This window comes from Heptranchias perlo, chromosome 31, assembly GCF_035084215.1.
Source record: "Heptranchias perlo isolate sHepPer1 chromosome 31, sHepPer1.hap1, whole genome shotgun sequence".
NCBI classification, from domain to species: domain Eukaryota; kingdom Metazoa; phylum Chordata; class Chondrichthyes; order Hexanchiformes; family Hexanchidae; genus Heptranchias; species Heptranchias perlo.
This window is the reverse complement of record NC_090355.1, coordinates 1501694-1519988: the sequence shown is the minus strand read 5'-3', so window position 1 is coordinate 1519988 and position 18295 is coordinate 1501694. Positions and strand designations below refer to the sequence as shown.

At 46.0% G+C, this 18295-nt stretch overlaps 1 protein-coding gene across 1 annotated transcript in view; it reads left to right on the top strand.

Annotated features, from left to right (window-relative positions):
* LOC137300371 (uncharacterized) overlaps positions 1–11631 on the top strand; it is a 142433-nt gene extending 130802 nt beyond the window's left edge. The window contains exons 13-15 of the mRNA XM_067969455.1: positions 5153–5224; positions 6189–6260; positions 11600–11631. Coding sequence (XP_067825556.1) covers positions 5153–5224; positions 6189–6260; positions 11600–11618 — 163 coding nt within the window. The 3' untranslated portion in view covers positions 11619–11631. The remainder of the gene's footprint in view (positions 1–5152; positions 5225–6188; positions 6261–11599) is intronic.
* Positions 11632–18295: the final 6664 nt, after the last annotated feature.

Genomic DNA, 18295 nt, shown 5'->3' with positions numbered 1-18295 from the left:
TCTGCCTGTAGACCCTCTCACAAGGGTAGAGCCTCCTGCGACGTCGGCCCCTCCATTGTTCCCCTCTGTTCTTCTGCAGGTCCTTGTGGCGCACCTCTGTCTTGTGGAGCTGCAACTCCCAGAAATGCACGCTGTACCTGCCACTGATGCTGATGTGCCTCCTCCTCAGATGTACTGGTGAATACGTTCATTGCGCCCCCCCACCCCCCCATCCTGATAGTGTCAGTTTGAGGGGGTGCAAAATGTAGGTAAATATGCGTGATCACAAGAATTCTGAATGTGAACAAAGAAATCTCAGTCTAAACAAAAAGAACTCGCAGCCAAAGGTTTGTCTGAGAGAACTGATTGCCCTGCTGCAATAACGCACCTTTTATTCATATGTGTCAATCACTGGTTTAAATGTCCAAATGGCTGCTGGCTGCAACTCAGCTCTGTTTCCATGGCATGTTTCAGAGGCCACAGGAGACATTTTCAGGTAGAGTTAAAATCGTTTGTTTGCCTCAATACACAAACATTTAATTTGGTTAATTACTTCAATTATCTTAATTGTCCCTTTAAATGTCATCCCACCAGCCTTAATTGCCGGATGATAATTTCTAATACAAATTATGGCCTAAATTTTAACCCGTTAAAACGGGTGGGTCGGGGGCAGGCGGGGGGAGGGAAGTAAAAAGTTTAAAGGTTTGGAGCGGGAACGAATTCTTGCTTCAACCCGCCGAACATAAGGTGTCAGCCTTGGCTCAATGGTAGCACTCTTATCTCTGAGTCAGAAAGTCATAAGTTCAAGGCTCACTCCCAAGACTTGAGCACATAATCTAGGCTGCAATTTTAATGTAACACTCCCTCAGTCTGAGGTGCCATCTTTCAAATGAGATGTTAAACCTGTCTGGTGGGCGTAAAATATCCCATGGTTCTATTTGAAGAAGCACATGGGAGTTCTCCTGGTAACCTGGAAAATATTTATCCCTCAACCAACACCACCAAAATCAGTTTAGCTGGTCATTTATCCCATTGCTGTTTGTGCCATCTTGCTGTGTGTTTTTAGTTTGGCTGCCATGTTTCAATACGTTGCAACAGTGACTACACTTCATTGGCTATGAAGTGCTTTGCAACATCCTGAGGTTGTGAAAGGTGCCATATAAATGCAAGTTCCTTCAATCATTCCTAAGGCTAGCTTCATTCCTAACTCAACATATCCAGGTCCCAGCCTGTTTATTGGCCCTTCCACTGCACTCCCACCCAGTTGTACAGCGGGAGTGCATGATAGGGCTGAGGAATTTCGACTTCTATTTTTATTAATTCATGCATCTCTAAGTGACAATCCCAGATGAACCTCCAAAATATAGGAAAATTAATCAGTATTTATGTTTTTGTCTGGGTTTTAATATGTCAAAGCCACGGAGATGTTGCCAAAGAGATTCACTAAGATGATATCAGAGATGAGAGGCTTTAGTTATATGGGAAACTAATGAAACTGGGGTTCTTTTTATTTGAACAGAGAGGGTTAAGGAAACATCTGATAGTAGTGTTCAAATTGAGAGGTATTGACAAGGTAAATAGGGAAAAACTATTTCTGCTAGTCGGTGAGTCAGTAACTAGAGGGCATAACTTTAAAATTATCTCCAAAAGAATGAAGGTAAAGATTAGAAGTATCCTTTTATGCAGAGGGTAGTTAGGACATGGAACATCACACCAGAAACAGTGGGGAATGCAGAATCCATAAGCGATTTTAAAAAAGGGAAGTGGATAAATATTAAAGCAAGTAAATATAAAAGGTCTGGGGAAAGGGCAGGGGAATGAGATAAGGGGATAGATATTTCAGAAAGCCAGCACAGACACAATGGGTTAAATGGCCTTGTTCTGTGCTGCAAAATTCGATGATTTAACTTGCTTTGAATCATTCTACATAAAACCAATTTAACATTGACTCACCCAACATTCTGCCAATACCGTGACTACAGAGCAACCCTGATTGAAGTGACAATTAACTCTTGGCTAACCAGAGGTATCAAGGGCTGATCAGGACATAGAAATACATTACTAAGAGCCATTTTATTCAACTACTTCCATGCAGTTAAAGATTGTACAGTGATCAAGGTAATCATTACAAACAGTAAGAGTGCAGACTTAGCTAAGTTGGTGCAACATGTTTCAGCTTTGTAAATTCTGGTTATGTTCTTGAAGAAGCAATTGTTCCTTTTCATTTGGAAGTCTGTGGTTTGAAGAAATAAAATAATTCATGAGTGTGTCCAACCAGGTAGTCATTCAACTTCTAGATAGAAACAAATCAGTCAACCCTTGCACTGGTTTCACATCTGAGCTACATCTTCTGCAAGTCGTCTTCACTCCTCTTCCTTTCTGGTTCATTTCCAAACTATCTTCCTTGTTCTGGCAGCTAATAGCTTGCAGGTTCATGAATTTGAGACAAGCAGGGTAAATTTTATGGGACTCCACTTCTAGCACAGAACCTCGCTGATCAATAGTGTGGATTGTGAAATCGGGAGTGGAAGGGGGTCTGTGCGTGCCGGATTTTGCAGGAATTTTGGCACAGCAAACAACCGTCATACAACAGATGTTTCCAAGGCTAGCTAGAAGCAGATTTCCATTGGTGCAAGTTTTCAGCATTCTAGGTAGACCCGAAACTGTGTGCTCTATGTGCATTGTCAGTAATGCAATTACTGTGTTCCCTGGGTGGAGTGCCAGTCTGTGGTAACTGTGTTCCCTGGGTAGAGTGCCAGTGTCTGGTAACTGTGTTCCCTGGGTAGAGTGCCAGTGTCTGGTATCTGTGTTCCCTGGTGGAATGCCAGTGTCTGGTAACTGTGGTCCCTGGTGGAATGCCAGTGTCTGGTAACTGTGTTCCCTGGTGGAATGCCAGTGTCTGGTATCTGTGTTCCTTGGTGGAGTGTCAATGTCTGGTACCTATGTTGCCAGGGTAGAGTGCCAGTGTCTGGTAACTATATGCCTGGGTGGAATGCCAGTGTCTGGTAATTGTGTTCCCTGGGTGGAGTGCCAGTTTCATAACTGTGTTCCCTGAGTGGACTGGCAGTGTCTGGTAACTGTATTCCCTGGGTGGAGAGCCAGTCTCGTAACTGTATTCCCCGGGTGGAGTGCCAGTCTTGTCACTATGTTCTCTGGGTGGAGTGCCAGTGTCTGGTAACTATGTTCCCTGGGAGGAGAGCTGGTGTTTGCTAACTGTGTTCCCTGGGTGGAGTGCCACTGTCTGGTAACTGTGTTACCTGAATAGAGTGCCAGTCTGTGGTAACTGTGTTCCCTGGGTGGAGTGCCAGTCTGTGGTAACTGTGTTCCCTGAGTGGCGTGCCAGTGTCTGGTAATTGTGTTCCCTGGTGGAGTGCCAGTGTCTGGTAACTGTGTTGCCTGGGTGGAGTGCCAGTCACGTAACTGTATTCCCTGGGTGGAGTGCCTGTTTCGTAACTGTGTTCCCTGGGTGGAGTGCCAGTGTCTGGTAACTATATTCTCTCAATGGAGTGCCAGTGTCTGGTAACTGTGTGCCCTGGGAGGAATGTGACTGTCTCTGGTAACTGTGTTCCTTGGGTGGAGTGCCAGTGTCGTAACTGTATTCTCTTGGAGGAGTGCCAGTGTCTGGTAAATATGTTCCCTGGGTGGAGTACCAGTCTCATAACTGTGTTCCCTGGATGGAGTGCCAGTGTCTGGTATCTGTGCTCCCTGTGTGGAGTGCCAGTGTCTGGTAAGTGTGTTCCCTGGGTGTGGTGCCAGTCTCTGGTACTGTGTTCTCTCGGTGGAGTGCCAGTGCCTGGTAACTGTGTTCTCTCGGTGGAGTGCCAGTGCCTGGTAACTGTGTTCCCTGGGTGGAGTGCCAGTCTCATAACTGTATTCCCTGGGTGGAGTGCCAGTGTCTGGTAACTGTGTTCTCTGGGTGGAGTGCCAGTGTCTGGTAAATGTGTTCGCTGGGTGGAGCGCCAGTGTCTGGTAACTGTGTTCCCTGGTTGGAGTGCCAGTCTCGTAACTGTGTTCCCTGGGTGGAATGTCAGTCGCGTGACTGTATTCCCTGGTTGGAGTGCCAGTCTCATAACTGTATTCCCTGGGTGGAGTGCCAGTGTCTGGTAACTGTGTTCCCTGGGTGGAGCGCCAGTGTCTGGTAACTGTGTTCCCTGGGTGGAGTGCCAGTCTCATAACTGTGTTCCCTGAGTGGAGTGCCAGCCTCGGGTAACTGCGTTCCCTGGGTGGAATGCCAGTCACGTAACTGTATTCCCTAGGTGGAGTGCCAGTGTCTGGTAACTGTGTTCCCTGGGTGGAGTGCCAGTGTCTGGTAACTGTGTTCCCTGGGTGGAGCGCCAGTGTCTGGTAACTGTGTTCCCTGGGTGGAGCGCCAGTGTCTGGTAACTGTGTTCCCTGGGTGGAGTGCCAGTCTCATAACTGTGTTCCCTGAGTGGAGTGCCAGCCTCGGGTAACTGCGTTCCCTGGGTGGAATGCCAGTCACGTAACTGTATTCCCTAGGTGGAGTGCCAGTGTCTGGTAACTGTGTTCCCTGGGTGGAGTGCCAGCCTCGGGTAACTGCGTTCCCTGGGTGGAATGCCAGTCACGTAACTGTATTCCCTAGGTGGAGTGCCAGTGTCTGGTAACTGTGTACCCTGGGTCGAGTGCCAGTCTCTGGTAACTATATTCCCTGGGTCGAGTGCCAGTGTCTGGTAACTGTGTTCCCTGGGTGGAGTGCCAGCGTGTGGTAACTGTGTTCCTTGTTGGTTTCTTGGGTTGCTTGCAGTGATGGTTTGCCCAATTCTTGGAACAGGCTATGGCAGATGCTTACAATTTACCAAAATCGATTTCTCCTTCACTAGTTACCTCTCCAGAACAAGAACAGATTATGTTAAAATTATTGTTTGGTTAAGTAAGGAGGTCACTCAAGAAACTGACTGTAGACTATAACATTGACCAGAGTTAGTACTTGAAAGAGTCTTCATAACTTCAAGACTCCTGCAAATATTCTGTTACATCCATAGGATTTTGGGTGCTGATCTAGAGGATAATTTCTGTGCCAATTGCTCCTGAGTATTATATCAGATGAGTGTACAGAATAGTAGATAATTAATTATAGATTTAACAGGCTTGTATAATCTACAAAATAACTCAGTGTTTCAATTTTTCTTTTTCGTCGCTCTGCTTTGAAATGTAGAATGCATTCCCCTATCGATTACAATGAAATGTACTCTCAGGAAAATATTGATGCATTGTTTACTGCAAAACCGTAAGTATAAAGAGTTAAACTCAAACTGTTTCTGAGTGCTATGAGTTCATCTAATTAAAACAATGTTTATTTAGCTTTAGGATCATTATGCTGTTTAATGAATGTGCTGCAGAGATATTGGGCCGATTTTTATCTCCAGGCACTTACCATCTTTAAATGGTTAAGAACTGCTGCAAATTCCACCAGAATGGAAAAGTGCTAATAGCACTTAGTTTTCTAGCATAAGTCTATTTGCATTATTTTTCCCAGTGCCGACTTCAACAAGTCTAGGGAACCATTTGTGCCAGAAGTGAAACATTGTATGACATTGAAATATAAAGTCATGGGTCAGAACTTTCAACATTGGCGGGGGCATAAAACGGGTGATATCGAATTGGCTGCCCGTTGTACACCTGTCCAATTGGGACATCACCCGTTTTATGCCCCTGCCTGGGTGAAGTGCCAGTGTCTGGTAACTGTGTTACCAGGGTAGAGTGCCACTGTCTGGTAACTGTGTTCCCTGGGTGGAGTGCCACTGTCTCGTAACTGTGTTCCCTGAGTGGAGAGTCAGTGTGTGGTAACTGTGTTCCCTGAGTGGAGTGCCAGTGTCTCGACTGTGTTCCTTGAGTGGAGTGCCAGTGTGTGGTAACTGTGTTCCCTGAGTGGAGTGCCAGTGTCTCGTAACTGTGTTCCTTGAGTGGAGTGCCAGTGTGTGGTAACTGTGTTCCCTGAGTGGAGTGCCAGTGTCTCGTAACTGTGTTCCCTGAGTGGAGTGCCAGTGTGTGGTAACTGTGTTCCCTGAGTGGAGTGCCAGTGTGTGGTACTGATCTGGAGGATTATATCTATATGAATTGATCCTGAGTATTATATCAGATGAGTGTGCAGAATAGTGGATAATTAATTATAGATTTAACAGGCTTGTATAGTCTGCAAAATAACGCAACATTTCAATTTTTCTTTTTCGTCGCTCTGCTTTGGAATGTAGAATACATTCCCCTATCGATTACAATGAAATATACACTCAGGAAAATATTGATGCATTGTTTACTGCAAAACCGTAAGTATAAAGAGACAGTCTGTTAAACTCAAACTGTTTCTGAGTGCTATGAGTTCATCACTGTTTATTTAGCTTTAGGATCAGTATGCTGTTTAATGGATGTGCTGCAGAGATATTGGGCCGATTTTTATCACCAGGTGCAAACCATTTTTAAATGGTTAAGAACTGCTGCAAATCCCACCAGAATGGGAAAGTGCTAATAGCACTTAGTTTTCTAACATAAGTCTATTTGCATTATTTTTCCCAGGTCCAAGTGTCAACTTGTGCTAGAAGTGAAACATTGTATGACATTGAAATATAAAGTCATGGGTCAGAACTTTCAACATTGGCAGAGGCCAATGGGTGATATCGGGTGATAAAACGGGTGATATCGGATTGGCCACCCCGTTGTACACCTGTCCAATTGGAACATCACCCGTTTTAAGCCCGCCAACGTTGAATGTTCAGGCCATGGGGGTCAAAACAAGTGGAATTCTAGTGGAATTCACAGTAAAGAGACAAAAATTCTGAAACCTTTGAAGAGCCTGAAAACACATGTCAACCAATTAGCAGCATTTGCTGAGGCTGAAGGGGCAGTGGACTAAGAAGTGGCTGGCAAAAATGAAGACATGGGGAACCTAGGTGCAGGCATGTATCTACTGAGCAACCCTATATCTGACCCTCTGTTTGATGGTTGCAGAAGTGGAGGAGAAGCTGTAAGAGGTGGGTTGTGAGGAGAATTGCCATCTGTGTCGCTCCACAGCATCATCCCCACAGGTCAGCGTTGCCTATAGGAATTGGAGAAGGTTGGAAGTGGCCTATCCCATGAGTCAGTGCTGGGTCCACTTTTGTTCTTGAGAGAACAGTATAAAAATTTGCAGGCCGCACTTCAAGAACAACAAATGACCCAGCACTGGCTCCTGATTTACACCATTTCCAATGATTCTCCAATCTGAGCTATGCCTATTAACCTTAAGTACATCGGAGGAAAAAATTTGATAGGACCTATTATTGGGCACGGGTAGCGTGATCTACTATTAACCCACGCCCAATGGTCCCTGAACAGGCAGGACGAGAACTTTGTCCGGCCTCAGTCAACCTGCATTGAAATCCAGGCCTTGCACATCGATTCAATGCAATTCGCACTTTCCACCAGCAGCCCCAATCTCTTAAAGGGATGATGTCTCTTCTCCAACAGGTAGCCAGTACCTGTTATTTGCTAAAAATAACAGTTTGCAGTCTGCACGGAGTCTGAACAGAGAGCAGACGTCGCACACATAACACACAGATGCAGGTCCTGTCCCTATGTTTACACACTGATGAGTTATGTTAAAACATTGAATAAAGGTTGTGCACTACTAAATCCCACATTCTCCAATCTGCATGTCAGACGTCACCAATCTGCCGATCTGAGTTGGTACCAGGCCTGCGAGAGTGCATACACCAAGGTTCTCTGTTGGTGCAAGAGGTAGACAGGAGGAGGGACATCTTATATCCGCAGGCAGGGGGAGGGGGGGGGGCAAGAGGCTCTCCAGACATATGGCCAAAAGGCAGTGGGAGGCAGCGGGGGACTAAGTCAATGCCAGGCGCACAGCACCACGAACATGGATACAGTGCAGGAAGAAGTTCAATGCTTTGACATGAGTGGTCAAGGTGAGTGAGGTAACTGTCAAGTGGTGTCTCTCACCAACTGCACCACACGCTACACCCCCCATCACCCACATACCAACAAACTCTTTCCATCAGTACTCAACTCTGCCAATCAGATGCTTCCTCTCACCCTTACACATTACCACTGTTGCAAGCCGCCCACCCACAACTCACAGGCCGCGAACACTGGTAGCTATTCAACTATGACGGGCACATCACCCAGACACACATCCCGCTTTCTTGCAGAAGAAGGTGGTGCATAACAGGAGGCAGCAGGTGGCATTTAGCCCCTCGAGCCTGTTCTGCCATTCAATGAGCTCATGGTGGATCTGTGATCTAAGTCCATATACCCGCCTTAGCCCCGTATCCCTTAATACCCTTGGTTCACAGAAATCTATCAATCTCAGACTTAGAATTCACAATTGAGCTGGCATCAACTGCCGTTTGCAGAACAGCCTTCCAAACTTCTCCCACCCTTTGCGTGTAGAAGCATTTCCTAACTTCACTCCTGTATGTCCTGGCTCTAAATGTTAGGCTATGTTCCTGCGTCCTAGTATTCAAGTATAGGTGACCTCCAAAAACAGTTACAAATGTCTCGGCAGCCCAAAGCAATAATCCAGTCACTAACCTGTAAATCCTGCATGGTCTCTTTAAATAGCACTGGTGGGGGTCCTCCAGGCACTCTATGACACATGCAGATAGTCGTGGTTAAGACTGTGCGTTGAGTTGAGCGTTAAGTGCCAAAATGGTGTCTATCACTTTAAATCAGTGTTGCACACTGATTGTAGCCATTTTCTCCTTACTTTACTTGCAGCCAGCGTTCGGTATTTGCACACACACTAACTCCTATACCAAGATGGCATCCAGCGCACATCACGCTGGAAACGTGCGTGCATAGCCAAGATGCCATCTTGGATGTTCGAGAGGCCGCGTAGTGCCATATCAACGGGCGCTGCACGGCCCAATTTAGCGCCCATCATTTCTAACAACATTTCCAACAGGGATATTTTGGCTTAAAATGTCACCCACATCTCATCACATACCACACTTCACTGCACCCCACAAACTACACTGCTTACTCCAATCCTCACATTACACGCACCACATTGTCAGCTACTGAATAAGGAAGATACCTAAACTGCAAAGCCACAGTCTATGACCTATTCTGTAATGTCCACACGTCATTTTTGATCAACCTATCCATATTCCTAATCGATCCAATAATTTAACTAATCTCCTGGATCTTTTCCTCCTCTCTCACAAAATACCCTGCAACAAATCACTAAGTAGACCAATCCTGTCCTGTTTGGCATTATGGGCCACCCCTCTTGCATTCTGATAGTACAGTAGGTGAATCTCTTAAGGAGAAAGCTGACCCCTTTCTATTCCAACTCTAACCTCAGTCACCTTCGTAAAGAACCTCCCTCGATTGCTCCATTCTGTTTGACCACTACGACCCACATCAAGTTTTATCCCCATCAGATCTGTCAGATCTAGACTCAAAATTTTCAGATACGTCACACTGAAATGGCTGAATTACTACATCCTGAACTCCTCCAGGTCTCATTAGGAACTCACACACTCCTTCCATTGCTGCAGCTGCCTCCATGAACCAGGAGAGGAGAAATTCAGTGCACGGCTGTCCGTATTGCACCTGGCAAACAGGCAGCCAGGAGTTGAAAATCAGAAGGGAGTCTTGTGCACCCCATTGATGCCCAAGGCCTGTCTGATGCCATGTTTAGGAAGGCCTGTAAATGGGCAAGAGTAGCCTGCCCACCTGAAACAGGTGTAAGGCTGCTTTACTATACAAATTGGTTCCTACACCAGTTGTAGGACCCTGCTGCAAAATCCACCTACAAATGGGCTGAGATTGTGCCATCTCTACCAGGTCTTGAGTGGGTTAACCAGTGGTCCTTAAAAGGGACCCATCCGCTCAAAATATGGCCACAAAACTTTTAGAAAGTTATAACTTTCTGGAGCCAGGAGGAGCAGGAGTCCTCCAAAAAATAATGCTGGTCCGGGCTTGCCACCCTTGGCTTCGCATACCCTCCCTCCAGGACCTACCTGTGGGCTGGCTGAGTGTCGGAGCTGGATGGAATTCGTCAGGGTCCAGCTGGCAAGCTACATCTGGATTCCTGTTTGGCACCTGCAGCTTACTGCTGCCATTTAAGTGAGGCCCGATGCCAATTTGGCACAGGCCTCAGGCCGGCACGGATCGGTGTGTAGAGGAATCACTCCGCCGATTTGCTGCCTGTTTTGCCGCAAGTCCAATTTCTCCCCCTTGGGCTTTTATGGCAAGCAGTTTTCCTGTCAACAACTCTTAATGGTCTATAAAGCCCAGTACTTCTAAGGATTACGGCCCCTATATCTGGGGAGTCCCTTATAATACCTGTTTCACATGCCTGACAGAATACAGGAAAGATGCTTGTCGTCTGATTGCTCATTCCTTAATCTCTCTCTTACCCCCCAACCCCTCTGCTGCAATATTTCTTTTCTCTCTATTTTATGATACTGTTATGGTGAATGCTCCTCTGAACTTTCCTCTATTGCTCCAAGAATGTAATTCTACATACTTTTCCTACCTGCTCACTGAGTTAAATCAAGACTCACTGCACCGTTTGTCACACTAACTCATTCTTTCCCAGAACCTCAATATTATAGAATTCCTTACCTTCTTTCCTTTCCCACCTCTGCGTCAGAAGGATTGGGTGCAGGCCCCACTCCAGAGAGCCCCGGCTCTGAATACTGGATTGACATCCAGTGGTTGGCTCTTCCTATTGTAAAGAGGGTAGGTGGGGCTCTTTAGCCTAGATTTCCATCTAGGAGAAGGTACTCCTCAGATAAAAATCATAAGAAAGGCAAAGGGAAACTGCTTCAGTTACTCTTCCCTAGTAAGTGACTGAAGAATCTCGTGAGTGAGACTTGAGTTAGGACCTGCCCTGGGGCAGAAGACTATAGATGGATGGACCTTCCTACCTCAGACATTCTTCTAGTATTTCAAACTGAAGCTTAGTGTCCCCTGCTTACTATATTTTGATTCACCTGATCTCTTATTCTTCTCAATCTTGGTGCTGTCCTGCTAGGGGCCTTGGCCTTTCACTTTAGTTTCTTAATAACAAAATGACTAGCAAATTACTGACCTGGTGCAATTGTCAAATACCCCCATATCTCAATACATTAACATGTTAAATCATCACTATCATGCATTTATTCTTTAAACAAACCATTCTTTTCTCACAAAATTTGGTGACCAAGCTTTTGATCACCTATCCTAATATCTCCTTATGTGGCTCGGGGTCAAATTTTATCTGATTATGCTCCTGTGAAGTCCCTTGGGACTTTTTATTGCATTAAAGGCTCTATATAAATGCAAGTTTTTGTTGTCTGAATACAACACATTGGTCCCAGTATGATAGAAAACATTTAATAACTTTTGAACGCCACACAGCATAACTTACTTGGAGCATCATCACTCATGGGTTGTACGCTTAGCTTCACTCATGGCCATTACATGACACTCAGGACACACAGGAACTATGTGGAATCCTGTGTATCTAGTTTCTAGAAGTTTCCGTTAGATTTTCCATTTCCTATAAGCTCCTAAGTTCCTAACTGTTCTTTGCTTTACTGCAAAGCTGTTTGAAAGCCAATTTATTCATCCTCAAGAAAAAATAGCAACTGCCATATTTATGTATCTGTTTTCTTTGTAGGTTCCAGGTACAACCATGAAGTGTCTTTAAATGAAAATATTATTGGGAGAACGAAGAAGTGAACTGTAGTAATCAGCCAGACTGCAGCTCCCTGCAGAAACTTTCAAATAAAGAACAAATATTTTGCCTTAAACTCTCACAATGTGCCTAGGTGTCTGTTCTGGCGATGGGGAACCCCAGCTTTTCTGAGATGTGGATCTTTACTACTTTTAGAATCAATTACTGACTTCCAGAATTTTGTCTACTTCACATTTATTCAGTTTCTTCTCTATTTATTTCCAACCCATTTTCCTATTCAACCCTCCTCACTCACACTTTCAGTGGGATTTCATTGTAGCTGTCGGAGCTGAGAAGAAGCTTGCAGCAGACCATGGTGCTTTTGTTTTACCAATGGTGACCAATTGATAAAGGTGACTGCGCCCCCAGGGCTGAGACATTTTGGGGCTTGTGTGCCCTGAGCCCTGACTGGTGCCAGTGTAGCCAACATAAGCAGCACTGGGAGAGTCTGAGGATGGACAGTGGAATCAGGCATGATTGGATGCTGCAAGTAAAGGGAAGGGTAGGGATAAAAGGAAGTTTCTCAGAATGCAACAGTGCGGTGAGTGTTGTTCCTCAGGGGTCCGTGTTGGGGCAGCTCTTATTTATTATATATATAAATAACCCAGACTTAGGAATTGAGAAAACAATACTAAAATTTGCTGATGACATCAAATTGGGTATGGCAAATTGTGACAAAAATTGTGAAAAACTGCAGGAGAACACAGATAAGCTAGCAGGGTGGGCAAAGAGAGATGGCAGATGCAATTCAATGTAGGAAGATGTGAAGTAATACATTTTGGAAGCAAGCATAGGAAAGTAAATTCACCTTAAATGGTAAGAGTTTAAATGGAGTAGAGGAACAGAGGGACCTTGGTGTGCGGTTACAGATTATTAAAGGTGGCAGTGCAAGTAGATACAGCCATAAAAAAGCAAGGAGGATCCTTATTTTTGTATCTGGAGGTGTAGAATGCAAAACCAAAAAGCCAAGTACAAGACCTTAGTTAGATCACAATTGGAGTATTGTGTTCAGTTTTGGACACTTCATTATAGCAAGGATATAAAAGCAATGGAAAAGGTGCAGTGTAGATTCACTGGAATGTTGCTGTGGCTGAGAGGTGACAGTTATGAAGATGGACTTGGAAAGTTGGGTTTTTTTCACTAGAACTGAGAAGGTTAAGGGTTGACAGAGGTCTCCAAGATTATGAAGGGTTATGATGGGTAAATAAAGTGTTTCCACTGGATAGCGAGAGGGCACAAATCACAAAGAATCAAAAGGCAGGTTAGAAAAAATAGCTCAGAAATTCCTGGGGCCCCGCCCTGTCTGTGTAAGTGAGGCAGAGCGAAGCCCATGTCTATCTTAGCCCCCAGCTGGAGATCCCATCCCAAATCCCAGGGATGGGGTCTATTGCATATCTGGGGCAGGCTGCCAGTGCCTGTGAGGGCACATCAATAGCGCCAACCCCAGCCCAGGCCAACCCAATCCAGCCTTCTAAGGCACAGCATCGCCTTACCCTTCTGCCTGAAGGGCCCTCAAGGCCCAAATGGGTCCCAGAAAAATTTATTTCATGTTAGTCTTCGGTTCCCACTGGAGCCACTTGCCTGCTGGAGAAGGCAATCAATACCCTCTGGGATCGATTACTTTATTCTCGTGAAGGTTTGGGACCCTCAAAAGCCCTTAAAGTGACTCGCACCAGGTCGCAACTGGCATGCGTTCCCCTGAGGCTTTTCATGGGCATAAAGGGAGGAACTTCCCAATGACACCTGGGAACTCTCCCAAATACACTGTCATGATATAGGGGAGTAGGTGGGCAGAAGATATGCCCACAACTCCCACCCCCCGACCAGAATTTCCGACCCCATATCCTCTCCATCACCAAGACCGCCTATTTCCACCTCCGTAATATCTCCCCTCTCCGCACCTCCCTCAGTCCATCTGCTGCTGAAACCCTCATCCGTGCCTTTGTTATCTCTAGACTCGACTATTCCAATGCTCTCCTGGTCGGCCTCCCATCTTCTACCCTCTGTAAGCTTGAGCTCATTCAAACCTCTGCTGCCCACATCCTAACTTGCAGCAAGTCCCATTCACCCATCACCCCTGTGTTCGCTGACCTACACTGAATGCCTCAAATTTAAAATTCTCATCCTTGTGTTCAAATCCCTCCATGACCTTGCCCTCCCTCCCTCTGTAATCTCCTCCAGCCCTACAACCCTCCGAGATCGCTGCGCTCCACCAATTCTGGCCTCTTGCACATCCCCAATTTTCGTCGCTCCACCACTGGCGGCCGTGCCTTCAGCTGCCTAGGCCCCAATCTCTAGAATTCCCTCCCTAAACCTCTCCGCCTCTCTTCCTTTCTCTCCTCCTTTAAGACGCTCCTTAATACCTACCTCTTTGACCAAGCCTATCCTAATATCTTCTTATGTGGCTCGGTGAAAAATTTTGTTTGATAACACTCCTGTGAAGTGTCTTGGGACATTTTACTACGTTAAAGGTGCTATATTAATGCAAGTTGTTGTTGTTGTTAAACGGTGTGGAAAGGGCCTCAAAATGGGATCACTAGACTTACCACTCCATTAACAGCTTAAAGGGTTAATTTATGAGGACCGGTTGCATAAACTTGGCTTGTATTCCCTTGAGTTTAGAAGGTTGAGGGGTGATTTAATTGAGGTATTTAAAACGTTAATAAATTCGATAGGGTAGATACAGAGAAGCTATTTCCTCTGGTGCGGGAATCCCCAACAAGAGGACATAATCTTAAAATTAGATTTGAGCACATAATCTAGGCTGACACTCTAGTGCAGTGCAGTACTGAGCGGGTGCTACACCGTCGGAGGTGCTGACTTTTGGATGAGGCCTCATGTGCCCTCTCAGATGGATGTAAAAGATCCCGTGGCACCATTCGAAGAAGAGCAGGCGAGTTCTTCCCGATGGCTTGGCCAATATTTATCCCTCAACCAACATCACTAAAACAGCCTATCTGGTCACTATTTCATTGCTGTTTGTTGGACCTTGCTTTGTGCACATTGTCTGCCTCATTTGCCTATACTATAACAGTGACTACTCTTCAAAAGTTCTTTATTACCTGTAAAGAATTTTGGGATGTCCTGAGGTTGTGAGGGGTGCTATATAAATGCAAGTTCTTTCTTTCTTTGTCAACCTTGCTCAGACCCCCACCTTCAGTACTGCATTCAGTTTTGGGCACCACATCTCAGGAAAGATATATTGGCTTTGGAGGGGGTGCTGTGCAGATTCACCAGAATTATACCAGAGCTTAAAGGGTTAAATTATGAGGCCAGGTTGCATAAACTTGGTTTGTATTTGAAGGTTGAGGGGTGATCGAATCAAGGTGTTTCAAATAAGATAGGGTAGATACAAAGAAACTATTTCTTCTGATGGGGGAATCAAGAACAAGAGGGCCAAGGTCATTTAGGAGTGAAATCAAGAAGAACTTTTTCACACAAAGGGTAGTGAAAATTTGGAACTCTCTCCCCCAACGGGCTGTGGATGCTGGATTAGTTGAAATTCTCAAGCTGATTTCGATAGATTTTTGTTCGGTAAGGGTATCAAGGGACATGGATCAAAGTCCGGTAAATATGGTTGAGATACAGATCAGCCATGATCTAATTAAATGGCATTATAGGCTTGAGGGGCTGAATGGCCTACTCCTGTTCCTATGGGGTATAGGGTTGCCAACTCTGGTTGGACATATTCCTGGAGGTTTCACCACATGATCCCACATCCCCAACTGTCAAAAACAGTCTTTTTTCCCAGCTCCAATATTTCTATAACTAATGATAAACAAAAGTGTTCAAAGAAATTTTTTTTTTAAATGCCCAATTTGATTTTTCTCCTGGGTTGCTCGATTAATCTTTAATTGCTGGAGACTCCAGGACAATCCTGGAGGGTTGGCGATCGTAATGAAGTATAAATTGATCTTGGAGGGCAGCACTAAACAGGCCAGAGCGAATCAGCAGAATTTTAAGAAAATTGGGTGAAATGCAGAACAGGCTGCCAATTCGCTGGCACCCATTTTGCACTACTTCCCTCAATGAATTTATACACTTTGTTCCTATTATATGGATAGGTTCTGGAATCTTCTTCACAGTTGCTTAGGCCATGCTGCCCCCATGTGGTGCAAGAGGCACGACTTTAAGTACAGTCAGATGTGCTGCTAACGGGCAGCTTTTCCCAGCTGCAAATCTCAACCTACCCATCACTCAAAGAACGTCTACTACGGCTAGATGTTCCTACAAAGCATCACTTTGCTTCTCTTCCCGCTCCCACACCGTCACATCTGGAGTCCCCTAAGGCTCTATCCTTGGCCCCCTCCTATTTCTCATCCACATGCTGGCCCTCGGTGACATCATCAGAAAACGCAATGTCAGATTCCACGTGTACGCTGACGACACCCAGCTCTACCTCACCACCACCTCTCTCAACCCCTCCACTGCCTCTGATTTGTCACACTGCTTGTCCGACATTCAGTATCGGATGAGCAGAAATTTCTACCAAGTAAATATTAGGCAGACTGAGACCATTGTCTTCGGTCCCCACCACAAACTGCCCTTATATTCTATGCCTCATCTAATAAAGGAAAATATTCCATATGCCTTCTTAACCACCTTATCTACCTGTCCTGCTACTTTCAGGGATCTGTGGACATGCACTCCAAGATCCCTCACTTCCTCTACACCTCTCAGTATGCTCCCTTTATTGTGTATTCCCTTGCCTTGTTTGCCCTCCCCAAATGCATTACTTCACACTTCTCTGGACTGAATTCCATTTGCTACTTTTCTACCCACCTGACCAGTCCACTGATATCTTCCTGCAGTCTACAGCTTTCCTCCTCACTATCAACCACACATCCAATTTTTGTACCATCTGCAAACTTCCTTTTTTTTTATTCGTTCACGGGATGTGGGCGTTGCTGGCGAGGCCAGCATTTATTGCCCATCCCTAATTGCCCTCGAGAAGGTGGTGAGCCGCCTTCTTGAACCGCTGCAGTCCGTGTGGTGACGGTTCTCCCACAGTGCTGTTAGGAAGGGAGTTCCAGGATTTTGATCCAGTGACGATGAAGGAACAGCGATATATTTCCAAGTCGGGATGGTGTGTGACTTGGAGGGGAATGTGCAGGTGGTGTTGTTCCCATGTACCTGCTGCCCTTGTCCTTCTAGGTGGTAGAGGTCGCGGGTTTGGGAGGTGCTGTCGAAGAGGCCTTGGCGAGTTGCTGCAGTGCATCCTATGGATGGTACACACTGCAGCCACAGTGCGCCGGTGGTGAAGGGAGTGAATGTTTAGGGTGGTGGATGGGGTGCCAATCAAGCGGGCTGCTTTATCTTGGATGGTGTCGAGCTTCTTGAGTGTTGTTGGAGCTGCACTCATCCAAGCAAGTGGAGAGTATTCCATCACACTCCTGACTTGTGCCTTGTAGATGGTGGAAAGGCTTTGGGGAGTCAGGAGGTGAGTCACTCGCCGCAGAATACCCAGCCTCTGACCTGCTCTCATAGCCACAGTATTTATATGGCTGGTCCAGTTAAGTTTCCGGTCAATGGTGACCCCAAGAATGTTGATGGTGGGGGATTCAGTGATGGTAATGCCGTTGAATATCAGGGGGAGGTGGTTAGATTGTCTCTTGTTGGAGATGGTCATTGCCTGGCACTTATCTGGCGCAAATGTTACTTGCCACTTATGAGCCCAAGCCTGGATGTTGTCCAGGTCTTGCTGCATGCGGGCTCGGACTGCTTCATTATTTGAGGGGTTGCGAATGGAACTGAACACTGTGCAGTCATCAGCGAACATCCCCATTTCTGACCTTATGATGGAGGGAAGGTCATTGATGAAGCAGCTGAAGATGGTTGGGCCTAGGACACTGCCCTGAGGAACTCCTGCAGCAATGTCCTGGGGCTGAGATGATTGGCCTCCAACAACCACTACCATCTTCCTTTGTGCTAGGTATGACTCCAGCCACTGGAGAGTTTTCCCCCTGATTCCCATTGACTTCAATTTTACTAGGGCTCCTTGGTGCCACACTCGGTCAAATGCTGCCTTGATGTCAAGGGCAGTCACTCTCACCTCACCTCTGGAATTCAGCTCTTTTGTCCATGTTTGGATCAATGCTGTAATGAGGTCTGGAGCCGAGTGGTCCTGGCGGAACCCAAACTGAGCATCGGTGAGCAGGTCATTGGTGAGTAAGTGCCGCTTGATAGCACTGTCGATGACACCTTCCATCACTTTGCTGATGATTGAGAGTAAACTGATGGGGCGGTAATTGGCCGGATTGGATTTGTCCTTTTTTTTGTGGACAGGACATACCTGGGCAATTTTCCACATTGTCGGGTAGATGCCAGTGTTGTAGCTGTACTGGAACAGCTTGGCTTGAGGCGCAGCTAGTTCTGGAGCACAAGTCTTCAGCACTACAGCTAGGATGTTGTCGGGGCCCATAGCCTTTGCTGTATCCAGTGCACTCAGCCGTTTCTTGATATCACGTGGAGTGAATCGAATTGGCTGAAGACTGGCTTTTGTGATGGTGGGGATATCGGGAGGAGGCCGAGATGGATCATCCACTCGGCACTTCTGGCTGAAGATGGTTGCAAATGCTTCAGCCTTGTCTTTTGCACTCACGTGCTGGACTCTGCCATCATTGAGGATGGGGATGTTTG